Source organism: Varanus komodoensis, unplaced genomic scaffold (genome assembly GCF_004798865.1).
Source record: "Varanus komodoensis strain SLA01 unplaced genomic scaffold, ASM479886v1 scaffold50, whole genome shotgun sequence".
Classification (NCBI taxonomy): Eukaryota; Metazoa; Chordata; class Lepidosauria; order Squamata; family Varanidae; genus Varanus; species Varanus komodoensis.
Window position 1 is genome coordinate 5,043,233 of NW_025336088.1, and position 26,200 is coordinate 5,069,432.

Below are 26,200 nucleotides of genomic sequence, written 5' to 3' on the forward strand. Positions count from 1 at the left end.
TGGGAAGGGGCACTCACTCTCAAGAGCTACCGGATATGTGGCTTAACTAGGAGAACACGTTGACAGCAGAATGCCTGTGGGCCTCAGTATGTCATAACTTCAGCTAGGGTTGGCATCAAGAGCCGTCACGGCTGGGCACCTGCCAAGAGTCCACACCCCAGCAGGAAGCTAACTGTCCGGCCCTCCTCGGAGCTGCCGCCTGCATCACGAACGGGCCAATTGGTTTTGATGCTTGTGCACTGCCTCCCTCACCGTGCAAGGAATGTCCAGTCATAGCTGGAGCTGTAACCACAGTAACCCCAAAGCAGGGTTAGGGTTGCTGCTTATGTGCCATGGTATTCTTGCTGAAGGAGCTGGATCAGAACCTGTTGGCAGTCTCGGTTTGTAGGAAAAGCTGAAACCCTAATGTGACACAGTTGCTCATTCATCTGTGTACCAAAAAACCGTGGTTTCTTGGAGTGGCCCATTGCATCTGAACAGGCAACAGTGTATCTGCCTATATCCATTTATGGACAAAGCCAACACACACGCATACGCATGGATGTGTGAAAGAACCGCTTAAATGGAAAGCTTCATTTTTCCTTTCTGCTACACTGGGATTCCTCCCTTGCAGGCAGCATAACAGTCGAGAGTTGAAATTAATTCAGGAAAAAATAAGTAAAAGCTCTGTCCAGTGCTTGGGTAGGATTTTTGATACTCGGATTTCAAAGGAAAGTGGACTGGATCTTTATGTTTCCTGAATCTGAGAAAACCCCCAACCCAGAACCTGTTAGGCTTCCTGCTGGCAGGCTTAAAAAGCTGTGCCCCTCCATCTCTTTCTTGATGAGCAGCACGAGAGGGACCAGGCATTTGGAGTTGTAGTCAAACTATTTGGGTAGGGAAGGTGCTTTTTTAACTTACTGTAATGAAATCTTGAGAGCCTTTGATAATAGAGGGGAGATACACTGAGCTCTACACTCACATCTTGGCGTAAGCCTCTCACTGTAAGTGGGGCTTAACAGTGAGTATGTGTATCTGCTAGTTGCACTTCATTTATTTAAATCAGTGGGGCTTCAAGACATGACCAGATTGCTCCATTGATTCCAATGGGACCTGCCCAACTACCTTCCTAAACAATTTTAGGTAGTTGACGCAGAAGCTGATTCCATTAAATTCCAAGGAACTTAGGTAAATGTAATAAAATTGTAGCCATAATCTGGATCAAACCCATTGTAATCAGTGACCAGACACCTTCCTAGGGAGCAGGAAACGGAAGTTACCCAGGAAGTTAATCCATCAGTGCACTTGGTATTGAGCTTTGCCATGCCTTCCCTCCATATTCCATTAACATCTTTGTCCCCTATGAAAATGTGTGTATGTGGATCTTCAGCTTCCAGGGGTGGAAGAAGAAACTTCTAAGAAATGTTCAGGGTTGGTGGCTGAGGACTGAATTAACTTAGAATTATAAGAACCAGCTGAAGTTTCTTCTCCCTCCATCCCCACTTCTGCTGCAGCATTTTGGCTGTGCTTCCCCAGGACTGGGCCAGAAGAATGTAGTATTGTTCCCACAGGATGTACCCTGTCTTATCCCCTGGGAAGGATGGCTCTAAAATGCAGTGAGCAGCCGCACAACAAGGGTTTTCCTTTTTCCAGGCTTAAAAAAGGCACTCCGAGTCCAGCTTCCTCTGAAGATTTCTGAGACTGCCGATGCCCCCAATATTTGGGAGTTTCCCCCCTCACCAAATTACCTCATTCTTGTTTGATGCTGTACTTGGCAAACCTGCTTCAGAGGGGGAAAGTTGAATAATCAGTGGAACTGCCTTCTAAGCAAGACGTGAAGGAGGTGGGTACCAAAGAGAGAAACAAAAAGAAATTTCTCCATACAATATAGGAAGGTAAACAGAAGTAAAGGTTTATTGAGAATGCTGACATTTCACCCCAGAGGCTGAATGACTACTGAAGGGAAGCAACTCAATCCCTGAAGAAGTTAGTATACGCACCAAAGTACCCAGGAATGAAATGAATCAAGAGAACAGAACATTAGCTGGAACCCTCCCTTAATATTGACAACGCTGTAGCTGAATGACGATTTCTTCCTCTTGCCATGATGCACCGGTGTCGCTTTCACACTTCACTGCCTTAAAGTGCTACATCAAATGCTGGACTTCTTCCCGAGAGGATATGATCTTTCCATCCTTAATCTCCTCTGTAATGGTGCGGATTTTTTTAGTGATCTGAGGGACCGGAGCACAGACTGGAGGGGGACATTCTGGCACGCTCAGAACATTGGGAAACCTGAGGTTGCAAAGAAATCGGATGAAAACTGGACAAGGAGAAAAAGTTGGTCCAACATGCTCAAAATGGGTTGGGGCACAGTCCTAGGCAGGCTTAAACAGAAAAAAGGCCTACAACTAACTCCTAACATTCCCTGGGCAGTGTGGCCTTTGTCTAGCAAAACTGGTGCCCATGTCCCCACATCCAAATTGTCCCCATCTTTACCCAAAATGTCTTTTCCCTCTGAATTCGCGTTCTTGTATCCACAGCCACAAATTTATTAGCATTAGAGATCTGCAACCTGTTCCGTGAGCTGGGCAAAATAATGGCTTAGGGTTCAATCCTATATATGTTTAGATGGGGAAAAAAGTCCTACATCTCCCAAGCTGGCTGGCGAATACTGAGAAGTGAAGGACTGTTTTGTGTCTAGGACTGAACCCTAAGGCAGGGACCATTCCCTGTATGATCATTCGCTTCTGATTAAGCATCTGAATTCCTCCATAATTCACACCCTCAAATGTGTGCTGGCTGAAGTGGCACCATCCAAGCACAGGATTCCCCTCTCAGTGAGAGTTATCCTCAAGAGGTAGACTTAAGTAGCTTTTCCCAGGAGCCATTTGGGTTATACCTACATGCAGTCTTCTCCCTCCAAAAGACGTCGATAGGTTGCAATTTCCGATTCTAAGCAAGTCTTGACATCTAGGAGCACCTGGTACTCATAGTTTTGGCGTTCCATGTCAGATCGGAGGTCACCTAACTGACCCTCGATGTTGCTGATCAGGCACTGGAGTTGTGCCAGCTGGGCGCTGTAACGGGCTTCGGTTTCTTGCAGGGTACATTCTAGAGCACCTTTCTAAGACAGACAGAGAGAGAGAGAGAGAGAGAGAGAGAGAGAGAGAGAGAGAGAGAGAGAGGACTAAGCAGGATGGCTTCCAGGATGGGTCACCATATTCATTCTTGTAGGAAAAACAATATAAAGCCTTTTGGCTCCTCAAAGTGAAATATCTGAACTGCAGCTCATGAGGAACTTCAGTTGCAATGCCAAACTATCTAGTGATCCAAGATAGCACTACTTATATTCATATTTTGCTACGTCAGTAGACAAAAAAGGCTGAATTCAAACTGATTAAGAAGCCCTCATATATTTTAATGCAACAATGAAATTGAGACGCATTCCAGCAGAGAGAACAAGAAAGAGGTTATATTAGATTCAGTTAGGAGAAAATTATGAGGGGCATTGAGATCTTCCACCACCCACAAATCACCCTATTAACAAACCATATTCTGTTGGGCATCCAGATCAATTTCAAGGGCTTGGACCGTGTGTCTCAGCTCAATGACTTCTGACTGACAAGTCTGCAGCTCTTCACCACTGGAGACAACCTGTTGGTTCAGCTCTTCCATCTGAAACAAAAAGGAAATGGTGAGGACTGGTCCCTCCATTGTACGGGGAGACGATGCTTTATGGTTTCTTGAAATGGCCCTCCCAAGATACTCACCTTGCAGGAGAACCAACTCTCAACATCTCTGCGATTTTTTTCAGCCAGGCTTTCATACTGGCTCCTTATCTCATCCAGAATCTTCTTCAGGTCACACGATGGGGCGGCGTCCACCTCCACATTAACTCTGGCCCCAAGCTTGCAGCGTAGTGCATTGACTTCCTGCAGAAAGGGGCAGCTGATTTTGCATCAACTGAATTACTCCGTAAACATGGATGCGACTCAGTTAGATATCAATGCCTGATGCAAGGACTAAAGTAGGGATGACTCCACATGGTGTTGAGGCTGGCCCTTCGTACACTTGTTCTTTTTATCCCACAGCTGCCCCCACCTCACGGATTTCCCCAAATTGATCTGGCTAGCAAACAGCTTGAAATCCTCAACAGGTGTGGGCTTTGTCATGGAGGAACCACAGACCAAGTGGAAGAAGGCCCCCTGGCAGACCACTTTTCTCCTACTACTCACCCTGTGCTGTGACAGAGAAGCAGCAATCAGGTTTCCCAGCCTGCATGCTTCCCTCTGTGTATCCTATTTGTTTTAAGTGTCCAACAGTTCAGTCCTACACATTTATTCAAAAATAATTCCCGTGTGTTTGGTGGAATTTACTACGTACTGTGTACAGCCCAAACATCTTTCCTTTGAGACATGAGTATTTGCAAACTTTTTCGGAGAGAAATTGGTCCCACAAAGGACCAACCTTACCTTCTTTGTGGTACTACCTGTTTCTACTATAGTGTTATTTCTTATTTCTCACTGCAGAGCACCCATGTTCTCCTCCTTTCGGTAGACCAAGCATATTCCAAGGCTGTTTAGAATTAGGACCTTGCTCCTTTCTATGTAAATCTGCATTCATTTTTACTGCAGTGTCAGCCCCATTTTGACCATCTTGAATATCAGGCTATGAATATTACCAGTACCAACATCATAATAAACAAATAGTGCAATCCCATATATATCTACTCAGAAATATCTGTATAACCGTAGCTGCATTTCTGTGAAGTTGGGTCCATGAAGAAATTCCATAGCATGATATGGAACCCTTTGGCCCATCCTTCCTGTTAGGATGGAAATACATAACAACATTTCTTTATTTCCCTTCTCTTCTCGACACCACCAGAAAATAATTTGTTAGTGATTAACTGATGAGTTTAGTTGGGCATTCCTTTGACTTTTTTGACCCTGGTCACCCGTTTCCTGTCCACAAGGTGTCCAGGCACAAAAGGGATCATGTCTCCCATACCTTTAATATTGTATGGAAGAGGGAATTTAGCAGCTGCAACTCGTGTGACCATCCCTGCAGAAAGGCCCACTTCACAGAGCAGCTAATGGCACAGGAGCCTGTCCTCTTTTGTGTCTGGCTACCCTGAGAGAGAAAGATGCCACAATGGCAGATGGCACCTCCAGCATCTGTGGCAACAGACCTGTGCACACCAGTTGCTGGAGATTGCGTGTGGGGAAGCGCTGTTGCATTCAGGTCCTGCTTGTGGACTTCTCAGAAGCATCTGCTTGGCTACGGAGGGAACGGAGTGCTAGACTAGAGGACACTTGGGTCTGATCCAGAACAGCTCCTGTTGTCTTACCCTGCTTTGAAAAAGAGCCACACAGGGGCTCCAGGAAATCACTGGAAGTGGCGCATGATTGAAGCACATTTCTCAATGTGCTTCCATGGTTCACTTTTGGTGAGCTGCTGTTTCACACAATACAGCACAGGCCGTTATGAGCAACCCGTGCATAGGAGCAAATTGCCATAAAGCCTATTAATTTTTTTAATTTACTGTAGAAGGCTGTCATCACCATAGAGAGAGAGGAAATGAAAGGGGAGAGAGGGAAGACCTCCAAAGCATCACCATAGAGAGAGAAGAAAGGAAAAGAGAGAGGGAAGCCTCCGAAGCATATCTTCATATGCCGCCCATCCAGAGAGGGAAATCTCTCTGGCGTCTCCTTGCTGAAAGAGGAGGCACTGGCGAGTTTGTATGGGGAAGGGAGAAAGAGATATTCATGGTTTTTCTACATTCACAGGGGTCCTGCGAGGGCCGACCATATATAATCTGACTTATATACAAATTCTACTTAAGAACACATTTCCGTCTTCTTAGAAACAGAACTCATTGGTAACCCGGGGACTGCCTGTATTTTCAGCTGACCCTCAACACTGTGATGATGCTCCAGGAAAGAGACCACCCATTCTGCATGGAATAAAATGGTTCACAAATAGCAGAATGTAGCAACGGCCAGATTTTCTCCAGCTATGCCTTGCTCTTACCTCCTCGTGGTTCTTCTTGAGGCAAAGGAGCTCCTCCTTCATGGATTCAAGCTGGGCCTCCAGGTCAGCCCGGCATAAGGTCAGTTCATCCAAAATTCTGCGCAGTCCATTGATGTCAGCCTCCACACTCTGGCGAAGTGCTAGCTCGGTCTCGTACCTATGGAACAGGAGATGTTAACACAAAACAAAATTGACCTGTTTTCATAATGGAAAAAGTGGCTTAAAAGATCCTTCGTAGGAAGGAAGATTGCTACTCAAGGCCCTTTCTAGCTGAAGTCACCTGTCCAGACTAATTGCTTGCCCTAAGTAAGACTTACTTGGTCCTGAAGTCATCAGCAGCTAGGCGGGCATTGTCAATTTCCAACACCAGTCGGGCATTTTCATTCTTGGCACACAGGATCTGCACAAAAAATCACATGGTTGTGAAGTATTCTTGTGGGGAAAGCTTCAGGGTGTGTTCCTAGAGAACATCTTTTCCTGTTCTGGGTGTCCTTTCTGAATGACTTGCAGCAAGAAGATTAATAACATGGAATGAACAAGTTATGCATGCTGCAAAAATTTCTCCAAATGGAGGGATTAATCCCCCCGTCTTACTCTCAGCAGCCCATATTAAATAGTTTGCTCAAAGCCATTCAGTGGGTTCATCCAGTGACCAGAATGGTGGGAAGAAGTCCAGGACCCTGCTCAGGAAAATGAACAGAAGGACTACCTTGTCACCTTTTGAAGAAAGTGAAGTCACATTACCATCCAAGGAATGGAGTCCAGAAAACCATTAGGTCCAAAGCCTAAAGTTATCTAACTGCACTCCCAAGTTAATGGCTTAATACCTATTATTCTGATATTGGATCTGATATTCAGTCTAATCCTGCATCTTCTAACATAGACTGACTCCCCTTTGGGAGAGAGTTATCTGGTTTAAAGGTGTTTAGCAAGTGGCAACAGGCAGAGTTTTAAGGGAAGTTGAGCTGATGAATAACTAGGGACATGTTGTGCCAGATATAAATATACTGACTGAACCCAGAATAATGTTGCCAGTGTGGCTTGTGCATAGGCAACAACTTGCTTTGATGCTTTTAATATGCCTGGTAATTTAGAAAATAAGTAGTGATGATCAGGGTACCAACACTGGTTTGGGAGGAATAACCCTTCCTTCCTGCACTCTGGAAAGTTCTCTCCAGTCCTCAGGATGCTGATGCTGCCACTGACAACAATTACAGTTTCTCTCCAGTGGCAAAGGCAGTGGGATGTGAAGGAGGGATTTTCACTGGGGGTGTATTTTGGATTAAAGAGTTAATGTGGATTAAAGAGTTAATGTGCTCTTTCCACATGCTGCGTGATCCTGATCCTGAATCTCCTTCCTCAGTATTTGGAAAAGCACCAAACACTTGAAATGCAATTGTGCATTTATGGTAAAGCAAAGTTGGGTCCGAAGACATAGCAAACTGTGGTTGTGCTAAGCATAGGCAGTAGCACTGGGAGAAGCATGGGGAGATAAAGGGAGCCCATTTCTCTGTAATGGTCCAGCAGGAAATGAGATGCAGAAGATATTTGCTTCATTCCCTCAAGTGGATAAATAGTCGAATGCAGCAAATCAAAATGAGTTGCCTGCCGGAAAAAGTGTAAAAGACTCAACTCTCTTTTTCCGTGAGGCTTGTGCTTAAGCAGCCGTAAGGAAGCATAAGAGCATGTAAAGGAAGTGTCATACCATGACCTGCAGGTGCCATCGTGCCGCAGTGCAGAAGTGAACCTTCCCCATGATGGCGGCCATCTTGTGGGATGCCTCCCCCCATGCATTCATAAAGCATCAGCTGTAGCATGTTTTGGGTACCACTTAAAGGCCTTTCTCGTTACCCAGTCCCAGGACTTCCCTGGCTGATTGGCTGCCAGGTTTCCTTTCTGATTATAGTATTGTGAATACTTGGCTTCAATGTTTTTACATAACCTATGCATTTGTCTTTATTATGGTGTGTTTTAAGGGTTTTCATCTTTCTTAGTAAGATTTTAGAGATTATTTACAAGTGCTAAATGGCATATAAATTTAATAAATAAATAAGAAAGAATGTGTGATTGCACTTGCTGCTGCGCATTCATTATTCCCTGCTCCTGTCCTGGACCCTAGTTCTCTCTGTTCCTGTCATCAGACCTTAGACTGGCAGTTCCCAGGGACAGAGGCAGGCCTTTTTGCTTACATTGCATAAAGCACAACAAACAAAATCTAGTACTTCAGGCAGGATTGCAACAGTGCATTTAGCTTTGTGCTGAGCGCAAAAGTGTGCTTAGCTCCCTCAGTGATACCAGATCTGGTTGGATCGTGTGCCCTGTGCAGGAACGATACTTTAGAAATGAATGATGATGAAAATGCCGTTACCTGGTGCTGGAGTTCCTCAATAATCTTTTGGTAAGACTGGAAGTCGATGCACACATAGGGGGCCTGGCATTCGTACCATTCACGGATCTTGCATTCCAGGTTGGTGTTTTCCTGCTCTAGGCACCGCACCCTCTCCAGGTAACTGGCCAGGCGGTCATTCAGGGACTGCATCAGCTCCTTCTCGTTGCAGCTGAGGATGCCCTCGTCGTGCCAGCTGAAGCCTCCAACGAACCCAGGTCCAAAGCAGCTGCTTGGTGGGCAGATGTTGGGCATGCCGATCCCCGATCCCAGCTTAACGGAAGAAGAAGAGACACTCCTACTGCTGAAGGCAAGGCTTGGCACTCTGCAAGAGCTGCCAGAATGGATGGAAGAATTCCGAGTGATCCCACCCCCAGAGGGGCCACACAGTCCCTTGACGGAGCCAGAAGAGATGGTCTGAGCATAGTACCTGGAGGCCATTGCACCAGATAGTGAGTGAAGCTGGGGTGCTGCAGCAGGTTCGCCCAACGGCTCAGAAAATGCCGATTTCCACAGAGTGAACTTGCCATTCCCTGCTAGAGCGTTTTTATATTCCGCATCTTGGGTGTTGGCATGTTAAACAAGCTGTTTCTCTTGGGAAAGTTTCTGTCGGCTTCCCTATGAGCATTGCACAGAGGGCTGTTTAATTGCCCATCAAGAGGAAACCTCATAAAAAATGAAATGCTGCAGAAAGTCATCACTAGCAATTCCTCGCCACATATGATGTTCAAAGAGACCTTTCATCATAATTAGGCTTACATTCGTGGGGCATGGGGGATACTTGGTGGAAAAGGGCCACCCCGTTACACTTTTTGGTGCGGGTCTAGATTGTGACACCAAAACTGCAAATGATGAAAAAGTGGGTGCCACTGAACTTCCTAAATACACTTAAGAACACAGCATGGGCATCCCTAGGTTTTCCAAACATCCCCTTCCCCACAAATTAGCCTTCTTAAAGACAACATAGTCAAGTTTGTTGGTCCATGTTCCAGTTGCCAACATCGTTTTCATAGAACTTGTGAATGTGGACTTGTCGGTGTAGGGACACCTCATCTGGAAGTGACCACAAGGCACCAGGGCTTGCAAACAGTTCCCACCTTTCTTTTTCATTTGGAAGAGGTCTCCCAAGGAGCAAACTGTAAGGCTGGTTCCAGCCATGCTTACCTGCAGACTCCAGGTGATATGGTCAGCTGAAAATAGGGAAGGACAAGGGCTGCACAGTCGATAGTATGCTTTGGGAAGGGACCCTGGCAAACCAGCATGTGTCCCTTCCCACAAGGCATAACTGTTATAGTGTATAATTTCAGAAGGCCTTATATGGCTTTGCATGAGTTCAGACCAATTTGTGGAGGATAAAGCCCTCCATGGCTCCTAGGCTGTCTGCTGCATGCAGGGTCAGGGACACCAGGCCTTTGGATACTAGACTGTGGGGGAGAACAGCAGGAGAGGCCTCACACCTTACGTCCTTGGTGCAGGCCCAACTCCAGCACCTGCTCCCCAGTGCTTAATAGCACCCACCAGCACTGATTCCTTCCTTGGGTTCCCTATGCCAGTCAGCTGGTTCATGAGCTGCCATTTTAAATCTCCCAGAACACCCCAGAGGGAGAAGATGTGGGCAGGCATTCTGAACCCTTGACATGGAGGCTCACAGCTTGCCTGGCCACTGTTGCCAGGTAAGCCCATAGTTGGGTGCCCACTGATATGGGGGTGAAAGGGCAGAAGGCACGGGCCATCACAGTCCTCCTTGGTTGTGGGTTTTCCTGTGGCTACCATATGAAACAGAGTAAAGGATAATAGAGCCTTTTGGTCTGCTCTTTTAGGGCTTTTCTTATGTTCTTAATGTTGATGAAAAAGGTATGATTTGATCCCATGAATGCATATGTCTGCAAAGGCCTGAAGAGAGGTATTCTCCCACTGGCTTCATTCCCATTTGCAGCACATTCCAGATTTAAGTCAATAAATACTGAAAGATGCTCAGCTACTCTCCCTCTCCCTCTCCCCCCACTCAATTGAGGGATATTATTGCTTGGTCAACTACAGCCTTCTCCAGGATTTTTTCCACTACATTTCCCATCAGCCCCAGCCAACATAGCCAGTGGGCACATAACTGGAGATGATGAGAACTGTAGTATGAACCATCAGCTTGGGGAGAACTGGTTTACTGACCCAGGCAAGATGTGCACTAGGCAAGGGGACTACTTCTGTTATGAGAATCATTGATCTAGTCCAGTCTATTATATGAAGACGGGATGATGTGCGACTCAGGCATGCTTGACAGAGAACTACCTTTCCAATTAACACGGGGTTTTTGAGGTTAGTTTCCATGTCTTTTGGCATTATCCAATATCCATCATTCAAATTAAATACAGCTGCTCGCCTCACATATCTTATCACCTGCTGCTATCTTTGGAGTGAGCTAAGAATGCTGTAAGTTCCCCACTTTCAGCTTTGGGAAGCCTGTAAGTGGTTTTCACAATTCTCGTAAGGCCCTGAACCTTTAAAGGTTCCCCTCTTTTTGTAACATCCAGTTATGATTCAGCCTCTCTGAACAATCTTTTCTCTAAACCTTTTCTCTAGCTGGAGATTCAAATAAGTTCAGGTTTCTTTAAATCCGGCCTGCAGATTCCACAGTAAAACAGTTTTATCTACAGTGTGCAGATTTCACAAACTTGCAGACATATTTTTTTAACTTTTGTGGGGAGATTTGCACAAATGCAAGAGTGCATTTGCAGCAATGCGCTTTAGCAGAATTGTGCATTAGCTCAAGTATGCATTTACATGAGAACCAAATCCTTGTACTGCAAGTCTGATTCCATCAATGGCTGGACAATAGAATGAAGAGACCTAACTATTGGCAAAACTCAGTGCAGATTTACCAAAATCTGCATAGCAGGCTGGCTGTGGTCAGTGGGTCTCCTCATCCATTGCAGCTTTTCTTTTGAGATTTATAGGACCTATCCATGCTACTGAACTGAATCCCCCAAATAGGCTCACCACTAAGGAGTTTGCTTTTTCTCTCTATGTCCGCTAACAGAGAAATCACCAGCTTACCCTGAAAATCCATACATCCCTAGGCAGAGAGTGCCTTTGAATCCCATAAGTACTTTGTACAGGGCTGGACTAATGCTGCTTGTTCCATTAAAGATCTAAGTAGATCCAGTGCCTGCTCTGGTGCAATCACTCCAGACCTCCAGTGCAGAAATAAGTGACAATCGGGTGCGTTTTTTAAAAATAAGATTCATTCTGATTTAGCAGTTACAATTTAAATCCCAGTGTTAGGACGATCCACTGACATGGAGAAAGAAAGCAGGGGAGGGCAGCAGTGGTTGTTAGCGAAGCGCTGCCTTTATAGAAATGTTTATATGCTTCTCCTCTTAAGATGTCAGAAGCCTCTTAAATTTTATAAGCTTCTCTCTGGAATGGCACCTGAAGAAAGGAGCTGGCCAGCTGGGTGGGGGCAGGGGGCCATGCAACAGATTGCCTTTCAGCTTTTCAGCGGACACCTGAGTGGTCAGAATGACTCATCTGCCTTAAGTCCTTTGCAGCTCAGATCTTGTATTTCGCCTTCATTATAGGCTTTGCTGAAGCCATTCCTTCCATCTTTGATGTGCGCCCCATGAGTGTCAGTGCGTCTGTAGCCAAAGCTGCCCCACCCATGCACAAGAGGAAGGTTAAACTGAAGGGGGGGGTGGGGGGGAGAAAAAAAACCCTGGGGAACTTGGTGGCCGGAATCTCCCTGCTGATCGGGAGGGAAAATGGAATACTAGAGGGAGTTAAAGGCGGGGCTCCGATCGGGAGGAACATTCTGGTCTGCCGTGTGTAGCGCCATTCAGGCACGGTGCTGGCGTGGAGCACAGGAGCCCATGTGCAAGTGAAGAGGCTGTGCGTGCCAGCTCTGCCCCCACTGCCCCCCTCCTCTAAGTCCCCCCACCCCATATCAAGCACAAAGGGGGTTTCCACCTTCATTTCCCTGATTGTGTCTGGAACCCTTTGAGCACATGAGAGCCCCAGTAAAGCATGCGTCCCAATTGCATGACGGTTTCTGCTTGGTGAACACAGGTAGAAGCAGACTCAGGAGGTGGAGCCAGCATGGGGATGGTGCTGGTGGGTTGTGGGTGATGGGCTGTGTGAGGTGGTGGAGGTGGGACCAGTGTACCTTGCCTGGTACCTGGTCCTCACTGTGTGTGCCCGTATCCTGTTCAGGAATGATGCTTGAAAACGTGGGACTTGCAAGTGAATTCCTATTCCCTGAGTAAGGATTTTATTGCAGGTCCCACTTTTAGCCATCGCCCGGAGAAGTTGATCTGTACCACTCCTGGTTGAACGTGGTCGCACACGTGGTGAAAGGTCTCCCCATAGAACAGGAATCCCTCCACACAGAGATGGAAGTTGAAGGTGTTGGGATTAAGCCTTCTCTCTAATAGGATTGTTTCCTTCATGTAGGCTAGAAAACTTTTTTTAAAAAAATGGGAACCATCCATAAGTTTCCCTGACATAATACTTAAAGAAAGCAAAAACATCTGAAATGTCTACAGAATCACCTCTGTCAATAAATCTGACACTTAAAAAACAAAGCGAAGGTTCAGGAAAACAAAATCCCAAATCCACGGATGGTCATTACCTTCATTGGGACCAGGCAAGATTCCACAGAATTATACAACCTTCTGAGTTCCCAAGAAGTCTTAATCAGGCCCAAAAGAAGGGGATTTGAGAAGAAACAAAATGCTCCATCTTGGTAAGGTATTATGGCCAGGAGTTTTACAGTTTAAATAGATCCTCCAAAGAGAGATTTGCACTCTGAATGAACTCATGCTGGGCTTTGCAGTCATCAGTGCATTTGGAGAAGCAGTTGCACTGGGTGATCTCCATTTCTGCAAACACAAAGGCTGACTGTGGCTTGGGTCTGCCTCTTGCATGTAACAAAACACACGAGTTCCTGAGGAGAGCAGAGAGACATGCCAGCCCTCGCATAACCAAGTCGGAAATTAATCGTAGGTGGTGCACTAAGTAAAACAAGTCTATTGGAGCCAAATTGTGAGTATTATTTAGTAGAAAGAAGGGATGAAGTTCTCAGTGCAATAAATCCCTCTTTGGGTGGTAGAAAATCATGGTACAGAATAGCTCGTTCTGGCACTACAAGAAGCAATTGCACCTTGTTTGTCGTTGCTTAGTTGTTCAGTATCTATTCTCCAGTGTGCCAGCAAGTATAGACTGCCTTGTTAGTGGGGGGGGGGGGGTGTTCTTTGTTGCCTCCGTATCTTCAGTTTGGTTATTTTATTCCCTCTGTATCTCCTCTTCTAGACTCCACGTCATTGCAATTTTCACATTTGCAAGTTGTAGGCAGCTGATAACTTTGGGGAACACCATAGCTGAGGTGAGTTCTGTGCACACAATTTTCTTGCCTGACAATTAGGTCATTGCTTATGACTTCATTGCACTGGAAAGCCATGTGATTTCAGCTCAGTATGAACTACTGAGTTTCACATGCCTCCAAACTTTGTCTCCTGGATTTGTGATCGGGATACTTTGAATAATTCCCCAAGCAAGGATACTCCCAGTTTTCAAAAAGTGATTCCAAAATGCCATGCTGTAGTATAAAAGGCAAACAAACAATCATAGAAAGCAACCTTCTCTTCTGGTTTTGTATCCATAGAAGAAAGTAGCACCATCTTGGCACCATCCATATGATCACAAATGGTCCACGTTTATGAGAGCAAGGCCATACAGAGATACCGTATTTTTCTGTCTATAAGATGCCCCCATGTATAGGAAGCCCCCCACTTTTCTTACCGATCTCCGAGCGCACAAGCTGCTGCTGCACACACCCGCCCACCACCTTGTCGCCTCCCCGCGTACATGCCCGCGCCAGTCTCCCCCCCGAGTGCGCCTGCGCCCACCTCCCCCCCCACCCCCCCGTGTATCAGACGCCCCTCCATTTTTAGGTAAATATTTTAAAGAAAAAGTATCTTATACACGGAAAAATATGGTAATTTTGTTTTTGTCAAGAATTCACAACATCTTCAAGTGTTGGCTCACCAGCTTACTCTGTGAATTGGATGCCACCACCCATCTTCTCTTGCGAGTAAAGCAAGTCAACTGTATCACAGTCGAGGGAAGCACGTGAAGCCATCTGAAGCCGCATGAACTTCTCCAGAACTTGCCCATGTGTTGATCTTGGGCCAATACATCTGCTTCTTCACCTCCATTGCACTTACCTTTTTCCATTCTCCTTCCAGAGTGGTTGCCTTCTCTTCCTCTTCTACAAGCTGCTTGGTGTTTCCATGGACAGCTCTCTGTCTCTTGAGAAAATATTCTCCTTCCCCCCTTCCTGCCCTGCCCTCAGTTTTATTTTTGGGCCCACCTGCTATTAAGTGACATTTGATTTAGTGACTATAATTTAGATTAGCAACATGCCTTATTACAGTCTCCAGAAAAGTTGCTCTGCATTGGGCAGTACATATTGCGTAGCCAAAACACTTTGATACAGGTAGCATTTAGCAAGCTATAAAGATGTACTGCCCTGAGCCCCTTCTTTGGTGTTGCTTCCAAGCTGGAATGTAACATGCATGGTACACTATCACTTCTCATTAGCTTCCTAACAAACATAATTCATTTGGAAATGTGTTTCCAGGTGTTAATGTACCAGAATCCTTAGGGTTTCGTAATAACTTGTTATATGGTCTGAAGGATGGAACATCCTCTTTCCAGCAATCTAGTTCTTACTTTGGTGCTGGGCTTTTTGTTTGTTTGTTTAATGAGAATTTCTCAGCCCTGAACTCAGCTATTTTACTCCTTGAACTAGGACTGACTCTGAGTTGTTCCATGCTGTGTGTTGACATGTGCATATGTAGCTTTCAGTTTTTCAAGCTGTGTCCTCTTTTTAGCACACTCTTGTCAGATCTCTTTTCAGAGCTTTGGTGGTGGTGTGGAAGAATGTGGACATGCCCTGGAGAAACCAGGGTTCCACCTTTTCCACAAGGAAATCAAGCATCTTGCAGGATTCTCATTAGTATGCAAGAGCAGATCTATATAAAGGAGGAGAAGAGATATTTATATAGTCATATAACTAAGAAAACTGGATTGCAATTTAATGCGAGCCAATCTACTGTGCGCCTCCTAAACAAATGCACAAACTGAATGCAATTATAGTTCAGTGTTTGCATTTCTCAGAATTTTGCGATGCAGTTCTCTGATTAAAAAATACATACAAAATGGGTTAGGGTTAGGGTTGAAAACATCCTGCATTAGAAGAATATAGTGTACAAAAAGGCATATATTAGGGGCATATGTTAGGAGGAAGCTTAGTTACAAAACTGCATTCCAGATTTTATGGACACATTCATAAAAAAATTGCAATGTGATGCAGAAATGGGACTGAATGAACTTCTACTTGAAGGAAAAGTGTGAACACAATAGAAAGTGAAACAGGCAACATCAGCATCCCTTATGCTAACCCAACTGCTGAAACCTCTGCATCCCTTTGCATATAATGCCTCATTTTCTCTGTGAAGCCTGACTGTTTAAATGTTCTGTAATGATGCCATTCCCAAGCTGGAGTTCAACTCTGCCATGCAGAGCCTTTGCCAAAATGCAGTTGAATACTGTACCAATGAGTGGCTGTTGCATAGACAGTCCTCATGGTGCTTGGACTTAGAAATCAGCCAGATGGCAACTTTAAGGGATTAAGGGTCTGACACTGTAAAGTTGCCAAATTCTGCAAATTTGTTTGCGATGCCCATTAGTTCAAACAAACCGATAGACCTTTTAACACAGTTGCCATTCAAGATTTTTTACATGTTGTTTTCTTTTTGACATAAAAGAAATAAGGGCTCCTACCCGCCCATTGAGGATTGGCCTTTACACCTGGATTCTAAGATCTCTGTCTAGGTACCAAGAAATGTCGTTAGGTGCTTTATTTGCTTCCTTTGGGGAACCATGTGTCACAAAGAAAAAGACGTTATTAGGAAAAACAAAAAACTAGATGTAAGAAACTGATGAAGGGCAAGTTAACATGGCTGTAAGGAACGTGCAGTTTGCGTTCCATGCATCTATTGTATTTCAGCTTCTGCCTTTCAAGTCTGGGCATGAAAAGGTGGGTTGGAAGCAAGTGCTCCCCAGTCTTAGCTTTCCTTGTGCTGGTTTGCTGCCAAGCTGCAAAACACCACTGCCGAAAGAGCAATTAACAAACAACCGGACACATACTTATTTGCAAAAACAAAGCCCACAGGGGATTTCCTTTATTACTGAAAGCATTACAGAAAGGTGCGTCTGATGGGAGGGGAGAGGCAGCGCTTTTACGAAGACACCATAAAGGGAGTGGCCAAGCCGAGGCACACGCGTGCGAGTGGAAGGATGTTTCTCTTAGAGATGCGAGGGCGTTCTGCAAATGCTCCATACTTGGCAGGAAAGCGGAAAGCACAGGAGGGTGTCTCCCACAGATGCACGCAGCTTGCAGCGCCGGAGCACTGGTCCTCAGGAGATTCAGAAGTTGCCAGAGCGCAGTTTGGTGCTGCTGCTGCTGGTTGTGATGCTGGTGCTGCCGCCGCCGCCGCCGCTGCTGTAGCTCATGCCACCGCTGGGACCAGAGCTGTAGGTGATGGAGGTGCTGCCCCCACCATGGGATGCTGTGACAATGAAAGGGAGGATATGCTAATACAAAATGCCAGCAGGCCCCTGCATCTCACGCATGCCAAGGAAAGCTCACAGCAACAACTCCTGGGGTTTATATATGCTTAGGAATTACTGATGCACAGCTGGCATCTCCTAATCTAATGACGGTTCAAGAAGAGGTGCGTGTGTGTGTGTTTGTTTGCAAGGACTCCATGCAGCCTTGTTTAGAAATAAGCTTACAGCTTAGGGAAGGTCACACATCAGTTTCCTTCCTTCCCATGGCCAATTGCAACGTGAGAAGGTGGCAGATTTTGTCAGAACTGCAGCACCAAGGGGGAGGCTAACTTCCTGCATCACGGTTCCCACCTAGGGATTTCTGAGATTTCTGTTTTCATTCTGAAATCATGCAGAAATGCTCCATGCACAATCCAGAATGTATACAGGAGCCAATGCTCTCTGACAATGTTCATAAATTTCTGAACTCACACTCACAAAATGTACACTTTAAAACATACGCACTTTTTAAAATGCGCACTTCTTAAAATGTCCAACATTTCCCATCTGAATTTAAAAGGAAGACATGCCCTCAGCAACACGGTGCGTATTTAATGTAATGTGTTGTTTGGCCAATGCCAGTGTTGGCCACATAGGTCCTAAACCCAGAACGCTACTCTCTCAGCCAGATTCCTTTGACAGCCCTAACATTCCAGATCCTTTAACTAGAAGCACAAGAGATTTTGAACCTGTGGCATTCTCCATGCAAAGAATATCTTTGACTTCTGAACCATCACTCTTCCTCAAGGCATGCAGCATAATGAATCTTCCTGACACAAAGGCCAACTTTGGAAGCCATGCTTTTACCATTAAGATCATGGGCTGGTTCCAGATTTAGTCAAGTGCCTATATGTCCCTTTATGACTGATGTTCTTTTATATCCCCATTGATTCCAATGAGTTTACTCTAAGTATGGCTTGACTTGGGTCCTGATCCTAGTTTCAACCTATAGGTTATAGTACAATGGAAGCTGTTCTTACCGTCTTTTGAAGACCATGCCAACAGCCTGCAACGGGAAAAAAGGGGAGGACAATTAATAAAGCACTTGATCACATGCTATACGGTGAAGACTAATTACTACAGCTCTATTTGCTTGATACTTTCTGGTTATATAAATAGTTAACCGAACTATTCTAGTTCACTGAATGTTTGCCCGTGCCTCACAAACATGGGAGGACATTCAGTGGGGCTTATCCCAGAACTGATGCAAGGCTGCAGCCTCGGAGTGTCATTCCTCCATTGCCCAACGTGCTGCCCTCACCGGATCCATAAACAGTTGTCCATATTGCCATAGGCTCCCGATCCAACCTACCAATTCCCACTTCATACATGACCTGAGTAGGCAAGCATAATGCTACGTTTTAGCAAATCGCCACATGGTTCTGCTTTCGGAATTTGTTTTGATGAGGATCCTGCTTTTAGAGACCCCCTCAGACTTGGCTATTGAGTTTTTGCAAGAGCACCACATGCAGATTCCTTGCAGTTAAGCAAATCCAGGTTGGATTCAGTGAGTCTGTGACATTGCTTCCAGTTTTCCCAAAAACCATGGGCCACTCTTCAGCTATCTGTCAGGAGTCTAGCAGAAGCCTAGCTCTGTTGATTGATCTGACTTCACACTGTAGTTGGGTAAAAGATACTTCTGATGTTGCTTTCCATTGACAAAGGTCCTCCTATCTTTGTCATTTGAACAATGGGCATGCTACTTTTCACTTTCTTGCTATTCCTCATGAATATAAATTTACCTAACCATTCTAAAAATTAAGAATATTGACCCAGATCTTCAAGTGAGGAGTCTTACGGGGCATGCCAATAATCAGTAATTCATTTCATCATGGGTTTGTCCCTGACTGGACACTCAGAAACAGCCAAGAGTTCTGGCTCTCTACAAGTGCTCTCTACAAGTAGCCACTTCTCATAGCCACACCTTACACATAAAGGTCCACCCTTAGCTAAATCTTAGATGCACACCTAAAAGGCACAAGGTAGGATGAGGCCTTCAAGTCTCTCTTGCCCCGTCAAGCACATTTTTACTGCCCAGTCCACTTACTTAGAGTCCTGACCCTCCAACAGGTTGCGGTAGGTGGCAATCTCCTGCTCCAACCGTGTCTTGATGTCCATGAGCATCTTGTATTCCTGATTCTGGCGTTCCATGTCACCCCTCAGCTCCGCAAGCTGTTCTTCCACACCAGAGATCAAGTTCTGGATCTGAGCCAACTGAGCGCAATAGCGTCCTTCCGTCTCTGCCAGGCTGGTTTCCAAGCCAGCTTTCTAGTGGGGAAGAAAAATCAGAGGATCTAGGAACCTTCATGGTGACACTTACTTTGCATGATGGAGCTTAATCGCAATTGGGAGACCAAGAATCAGTTGTGTTTTTAACAGCATCTCATGTGTTGTCCTTATGAGAATGTGATTGCCGATATTAGCAATCAACAATGGGAGGATGTTCCCCTGCCCCAGCCCCAGATATTTTCCTGCTAGCCCTACTCGCCCACCAACTGTCTTACTTGCTTGACCAGGTGGCTTACCTATGCAGCCAACAGGCCAGCCGCTCCTGAGCTTGCTTGGCCAGCTGGCCCAGCTGGCTGCTTGGTCCTGCCCAGCCACCCACTTGCTCTTGCCCTCTGCTCCAGTTTCAGGGCTCTTGCAGGGAGCCTCCTGGCTGGGGCACAAGGTGGGATCAAGCAAGCGGGTGGGCAAGGGGCCACCTGGGCTGGCTGACCAAGCAAGTGACAGAGCAACCAGCCAGCCAGCCAACACCCGTCTTGCAGGCAGAAGCCCTGGGCCCATGCTACAGCAGGGGGGTGGCTGGCAGGGCTCTTACGTATGCCATTGCTGGTGGCGGGGAGGCAGCAGTCACGCCTCCTGGCAGGAGTTGCAAGAAGGGGGCACAATTCGCCAGGTTCCTGCTGCACTGCTTGCTGCAGGCATCTCAGTCCATGTAATGGGAAGGCAGTCTGACCACTTCCCCCTTTCCTGTTTCGTCCTTGTGATATTTGGGTGGCTGTGTGTGGCAGACATGTTTTTCACTAGTGGTGCCGCTGGACTGACTCTGCCCTGGATGGAGAATTCTTGTCCTTATACGCACATGTTTCATACAAGGATCTAGAAACTCACCATACTAAGTTGTGACTGCAGCTCAATCTCCAAGCTCTGTATGTTGCGCCTCAGTTCAGATATTTCGCTCTTGCCGCTCTGTAGCTGTTCAGTGTGGGTGGCAACTTCGCGGTTCAGTTCTTCAGTCTGGAGGTAGGAGAATTAAAAAGCAAAGAAAATATGACTGGGAAGTGTCTATGAAGTTTAGTTTGAAAAGAAAAGTCATGGCAGAAATACTTATTGGATTTCATATGGACCTTGGGGAGGTTCTACACTATAGACTGGCAATCCCATACTTGTCTATTTAACCCCAGGGGAGTAAGTTTTGGATTGCAATTTTCCCAGTGATCTCTCCTTTCCAGGAAAACTTGGACTTCTATGAGGAGAAGAAAGGAGGAATTTTTAACATGTTATTCTGATGTGTCACTAAACTACAATCCCCAGGATTCTTTGGAGAGACTCATGGCAATTAAAGTGTTATGAATCCTGTTTAAATCAATAGATGATCCCCTGAGGAATAAACCTAATCATTAGGAAAGAAGAGCTTACCTTAGTGAAGAACCAAGCTTCTGCGTCTCTGCGATTCTTTTCAGCCAGTTGTTCGTATTGTTCTCTCATGTCAGCCAAAACTTTGGTGAGGTCAATTCCAGGTGCGGCATCCATCTCAACACTGACGTTTCCAGTCAGTTGGGTGCTGAACTCTTTCATTAACTTGGTGGGACAAGAATTGAGACAACACAATAAGGATTTTCTCAATCGTAATGGAGTGCATTTTTTCAGCAATCTGTATGCAGTCGTGCTCGTGAAAGCCTCGCTATGTAGTATAGGCAACTGCCTTCACATGAACAAAGGCAAAGATTATTATAAAGGGGGGGGGCAGTAGGGCCTATAAATTTGGCCTGGGGGTTGGAAGCCAGCTATTAGTTCTGAGACCCAGGAAGGCCTGGCTTTCTCCCATCTTGCTCCACAAAGCTAAAGGGGTGGCATTCCAATGCCCAGTGAAGGGGTTTTCTAGGAAAAGAGTGGCTGCAGGTGTGTATGACAGAGGCTGAATCCACAGCGACTGCTTCTTGTGGCTCTTTATACTAATAGCTGCATATCGCCACAAGTGACAGCCTAGCGCCATTTTGAAAGCCCTCAGCAGTTTTACCAATAGCTTTAAAAATATCCTATTCTCCTGTACTGAAACATAGCAGAATTCTTTTCCTGCTAGCTGCCAGAATTAAGGTTGGAGTTGCCATTGGTGACTTTGTAGACCACTGAATGTGTGCCTATGTAGTTGTCTTATCTTGACCATGTGTCTATTCCATAAGAGCCCATAAGGAAAGTACACACTTTGCATCCCGAAGGCTCTGGGGTTTTCTCCCCTCCTTTTTCCTCCACTCACCTCCTCATGATTCTTGTTGAGGTAGGCCAGATCCTCCTTCAGACCTTCAATCTGCATCTCCAAGTCAGATTTGGACAGGGTAAGTTCATCCAGGACTCTGCGTAAGCCATTGATGTCAGCCTCAACTCCCTGGCGGAGATGTAGCTCATTCTCATATCTGCCGGTTTGAGAGAAAGGAGTCAGGAGGGTGGAACGGGTTCTGGTGCTGGTGAAAATACCTGGTAGGTTTTGCAAATTCTGCCATCCATATTCCTGGAGACTTGCCTTCATAGAACCGGCTGCCTCCCCAACCCTCTCGAACATACTTCTTTAGCTGATGCCTTAAACATCGCCTCCACAGAACTGATCAAGTTCATCCTTTCTGTCCTCTTCCCTCCCATCAGTTCCCTTCATTATTTCCAGAAATGGAAAACAAAAACGATGAGAAACTTACTTCAGTCTGAAGTCATCAGCAGCCAGTCTAGCATTGTCAATCTCCAAAATAATCCTGGAATTGTCAACTGTACAATTATGAATCTACCAAAAGGGAAGAGAAGAAAAGAATATCTGTAAGCATTGGCAAAACCTTTAGTTAACTGAAGATGTATTCAATGCATTAATGGAAGGCAGAGAAATAATAATAATTCTTAATTTAGGACAGATCTCTAGGGTCATGATAATTTACAGTAGTAATTCGGAATACACAGCAAGAGGGTAGTAGATCTTCTAGACTGATGGATCTAAAATTAAATTTTACAATGTTTTATCCAGGAATTTTTCAGAGGAGGAATTGACCAAGCTAATGCTTTTCATGCCCAGGCGCAAGTTTTAGGATCCCATGGAACAAGATAAAATAAAATAGTGAACTCTGCTATAGAACATTTGGTCACATTAGCATTAGTTTGCTGGATTTAATCAATGCCAGAAAAGTTGACCAGCTGACTTCTTGACATAGAAACATAGAAACAGAGCAAATCAGAAGGGGTCTCCCAGGCCATCTAGTCTGACCCCCAGCTCCAGCCAGCCTCATTCACGAGATGCACAATTGCATTCTCAATTGTGTATTGAACCATGTATATTGACTAGAATTCCTGGTTCAGGCAAGGGGATAAATGCTATCCCCTTTATATGCCACTACAGCTGAATGAATGCAAGTACAGTTTTTAAAAGTTGCATCTCAACTGCAAAGCCTTTAAAAATATTTTTTAAATCTTGTTTGGAATGTACCCTGGCACAGCTTTTATGCTAAAAAATTTAGTTAAGGCTGTGATTCAGTGGACTGATTGTTGGACTTGGACCTGGAAGACATGGCTTTGCACTCTCTGCTCCAGTCAGTATGGAATCAGCAGAGAGCAATCTTATAGCCCATGTACTTCCCCTTTCTTCTCTTACACTGGTATGCCAGCAAAGAAGAGATTAGCAGCTTTTGTTTATTTCTTGGATTAAGATTCTATCTGCACTTAATAAACTGTGGTTGATCTTAACTATGTTTTGTTGATACACACCAACATTCAAACTATGGTTTGAAGTTGGCTTGTTTCAGCTGGGCCTGGTTACATTTAATCATAGTTTGCCAGCATAGTTTACTCTAAACTAAAAGCATACACATCCACTCTAGCTTGCAACTGTGCCAGCAGGAGGGCCAGCATGAGATCCTCAGGTCTACCTAAGCTTCATTCCCATAATACTAACCCATTGTTTAGTCTTGGAGTCTACAGTGTGTTTCTTGTGGGTCCAATCTGCCTGTGAGCACCTCTGTAGAGACCTGCCCCCCCCCATTTTAATTTCCTTTAAGTGTGTCTTTAAAATATTTTGTTTAACGTTGAGGCTGGCACACTGAGAGGGAAGGGCTGCCCTCCACCATCATCTTCACTGGAGTTCAAAAAGTGGTTTTGTGTGTTGCAGCTCAGACTCAACTATGTCCATATACTCTTGAAAAGTTCTTTTTCTAGTTTCACCAGTTTATTTTCTGAGAATTGGGTGTTTTGTGACTGGCCGCACCCAGCCAGGCAGCCATTTTGTGAAGGGGTACTCCCACCATGGCAGCCATTTCATGAGAGCAGCTGTGACTCACTCTCAAAATTCCATGACCTCCCTGATCCAAATATGTGGAAACCCTTTTGGTGTTACTTCCAGACCAGTTCCATGAGTGGCCTTTCCCACAAAAGCCTGGCATTCCCATTGAAATCCACTGGGAATATGCATTTACAGTGCACCCTGGTTCCATTGTCTTCATAGGATTTAGGTTTATCTCCTTTTGTTCTTGTTCAGTTCATTGCACTCAGTATATCAATACCTCACTCTCTAATGGGAAATAAAATAATCTCTATCACGTTAACATTGTAAGAATGAATGAGAAGGGGATTGGGAATCATTTTGCATAGCAAAGCCCTGTGTGGCTGATAAAAAGCAGGATGGCCTATTTCACTTTTGCAGTCAAGTATCCTAATGTTAGTGGAGCTTTGCTTTAAGAAAAGCCTGAAGAACAGCTTATGGTAATATTATGCAATTTAGGGTGAATTCAGCTTGCATGTATGAGCAGATCAGTTCCTAATGACTTGCATAGTATGAAGTAACTATGCTTTCCTCTGAGCTTATACAGAGTGCCTTTCCTTCATTATTGATGAACCACAACCAGCCTCCAGCCCCATCATTCAGACTAGAATTAAAGACAAATACTTCTGGATCAAGGGCTTAGCCCAAGGCTGGACAGACAGACACACACAGAAGGAGGGAGAATATGGACTAGAATAATGATAAATCTCAGATTACAACTATAGGCTCCCTGAATAGGTTTGCCAGCACCTTTACGGGGTCCACTTGTTTTTTTAACAGTACGTAGAAATTAAGCAGGGGAAGTTAGGTCCAAATTAGAGGGGGCATACAACTAGCAGTTGTCTGAATTTGACTTTCAGAAAGTAACGCTTTATTTCAGAAGTGCCTTACCCACTTTTCATTCTACAGGAATGGTGGGCTTGGGCCAAGGATCTCATTCAGGATCTCAGAGGTGCACTTTATTATTACTGTTATATTGCAACCAAACTCCTCCTTTTTTCCTCTTGTGAGGAACCCCAGGCTACACACATAGTGCTTCTCTGCTCCGTGTTTACCCCAACACCAGTCCTTTGAGCTAAGTCAGGCTGAGAGTCCATGACTGGCCCAAAGTCAGCCAGTGAGCCTCATCCAGATGCCCCTTCCAGCACTTAAACCTTCACAACCCACTGGATGACCCCTCCACCTACCTACCAGCTTTCCACACAATTGCTAGTTACACAAAGAGCATCTCATCAAGTTTGGCTTGTAGCATCCCAGTCCCTTTATAGCTCTGCTGCAATTAATTAAGCACCATAGTGAATGATGACTCACTGATTCCCTTTGCTTGCCTTTCTAGGGCACACAAGCTGAATTGTCTCAGTCTGAATTTCATTTGGAGTTAGGCATGTTAGGCAGAAAAAAGGCCAAATTCTCCCAGCATTCCCCAGCCAGGCTGGGGATGCTGGGAGCTATAGGACCTTTTTCGCTCTATGCATAGGTTTGCCCCCTTAATGCATTTACGCACATATTGCTATTCCATATGCTATTTCTTAGATCCACGTGAAAAAAAGAAGCGAATCAGTTGTACTGATTTTGCTTCCTATGTGCACTTAGGCCACCTCTAATTAGGCCTATAGAAATATGGAGTAAAAGCATCTAAAATGCTAAATAAATATGCCCTATGTCTGTTACATTTGGCACTTCAAGCAATAATATTGGCAGGCAGAGACGGTAGTTGCAGAAAAGGACCTTCCATCATTGACACAACCACTTCTGAGTGAACCTACCTTGTCTTTAAGATCCGCAATGGTCTTGAAATAATGGCTGAGGTCCCTGGTTTGGGTGGTGGGAGCCTGCTTGTTATGCCAGTCACGGATCTTGATCTCCAGTTCGGTGTTTGCCTCTTCAAGGGCTCGCACCTTGTCCAGGTAGTTAGCCAGGCGGTCATTGAGATTTTGCATGGTAATCTTCTCATTTCCAGTAAGGAGGCCTCCATCACCGCCGCCTCCCATGAAGTCGAATCCACCACCAAAGCCTCCTCCATAGCCACCACCATAGCCTCCACCAGCACCACCGCCGAAGCCTCCACCAGCACCACCGCCGAAGCCTGCACCAGCACCACCGCCGTAGCAGCTACCAAAGCCAACTCCTCCACTAGAAACTAAGGCACCTCCATAGCCTCCTCCTAAGCCAATCCCGCATCCATAGCCACCTCCAAGTCCTACTCCAGAAGATACGAACCTAGCAGAAGAAGCAGACATGCGGCCACCACCTCCCCCATGGATGCTGGATGATCCAAGGTGGGCGCTGGACATGCGGCTGGAGCCGCCGCCCCCAACACCCAAACTGCCACCATGAGTGGAAGAGGAGCTGCGGTAGTAAACTGTAGACATGGTTGGGGCAATGAAAGCAAGTTCGGGTGCAAGAACGTTCCTCGGCTTGGTTCAGTAGGAAAAAGCTGCTCTTTGCAACATTGCCTGGTCCCATTTATACTCCTCAGAGGGCGTTTTCTGTTCCACCACCAGAAAGCACACCCTGCCAAAACACACCCTCCTGGGTGAGGCTAAGTTAAATAATGCAATTGCCTGGAAATGTAGCGGCTCGTCTCAAGATGGGCCGTGTTTTGAGTGTATTTTTTAAAC

At 45.5% G+C, this 26,200-nt stretch overlaps 2 protein-coding genes across 4 annotated transcripts; both read right to left on the reverse strand.

Annotated features, from left to right (window-relative positions):
• Positions 1–2,126: 2,126 nt before the first annotated feature.
• LOC123031734 (keratin, type I cuticular Ha6-like) lies at positions 2,127–8,842 on the reverse strand. Its single transcript, XM_044447001.1, has 7 exons — positions 8,384–8,842; positions 6,333–6,415; positions 6,016–6,172; positions 3,753–3,914; positions 3,532–3,657; positions 2,886–3,106; positions 2,127–2,274 (listed from the first exon to the last, which is right to left on the reverse strand). The coding sequence occupies exons 1-7, from the start codon at positions 8,840–8,842 to the stop codon at positions 2,127–2,129; spliced, it is 1,356 nt and encodes a 451-aa protein (XP_044302936.1).
• An 8,040-nt stretch (positions 8,843–16,882) lies between these two features.
• LOC123031711 (keratin, type I cytoskeletal 15-like) lies at positions 16,883–25,951 on the reverse strand. 3 transcript variants are annotated; one of them, XM_044446948.1, is made up of 8 exons: positions 25,346–25,951; positions 21,979–22,061; positions 21,546–21,702; positions 20,708–20,869; positions 20,180–20,305; positions 19,113–19,333; positions 18,046–18,071; positions 16,883–17,025 (listed from the first exon to the last, which is right to left on the reverse strand). In XM_044446948.1, the coding sequence occupies exons 1-8, from the start codon at positions 25,949–25,951 to the stop codon at positions 16,883–16,885; spliced, it is 1,524 nt and encodes a 507-aa protein (XP_044302883.1). The 3 variants fall into 3 exon arrangements, with proteins under 3 accessions (XP_044302883.1, XP_044302885.1, XP_044302884.1); XM_044446950.1 differs by lacking the exons at positions 16,883–17,025; positions 18,046–18,071 and having other exon boundaries at positions 19,109–19,333; positions 25,346–25,548; positions 25,624–25,951; XM_044446949.1 differs by lacking the exons at positions 16,883–17,025; positions 18,046–18,071 and having other exon boundaries at positions 19,109–19,333; positions 25,346–25,548; positions 25,612–25,951.
• Between the last annotated feature and the right edge of the window lie 249 nt (positions 25,952–26,200).

Bases quoted from the DNA above. Each gene is read 5' to 3' on its own strand.
- LOC123031711 (XM_044446948.1), bottom strand. From the start codon at position 25,951: ATGTCTACAGTTTACTACCGCAGCTCCTCTTCCACTCATGGTGGCAGT. The intron at 21,703-21,978 runs GTAAGTTTCTCA...TCAAACCGGCAG, and splicing joins GCTGATGACTTCAGACTGAA to ATATGAGAATGAGCTACATC. The intron at 20,870-21,545 runs GTGAGTGGAGGA...TGTCCCACCAAG, and splicing joins TCAACAAGAATCATGAGGAG to TTAATGAAAGAGTTCAGCAC.
- LOC123031734 (XM_044447001.1), bottom strand. From the start codon at position 8,842: ATGGCCTCCAGGTACTATGCTCAGACCATCTCTTCTGGCTCCGTCAAG. The intron at 6,416-8,383 runs GTAACGGCATTT...TTTTTTGTGCAG, and splicing joins TTGAGGAACTCCAGCACCAG to ATCCTGTGTGCCAAGAATGA. The intron at 3,107-3,531 runs GTTTGTTAATAG...TGTCTGTCTTAG, and splicing joins TGGATGCCCAACAGAATATG to AAAGGTGCTCTAGAATGTAC.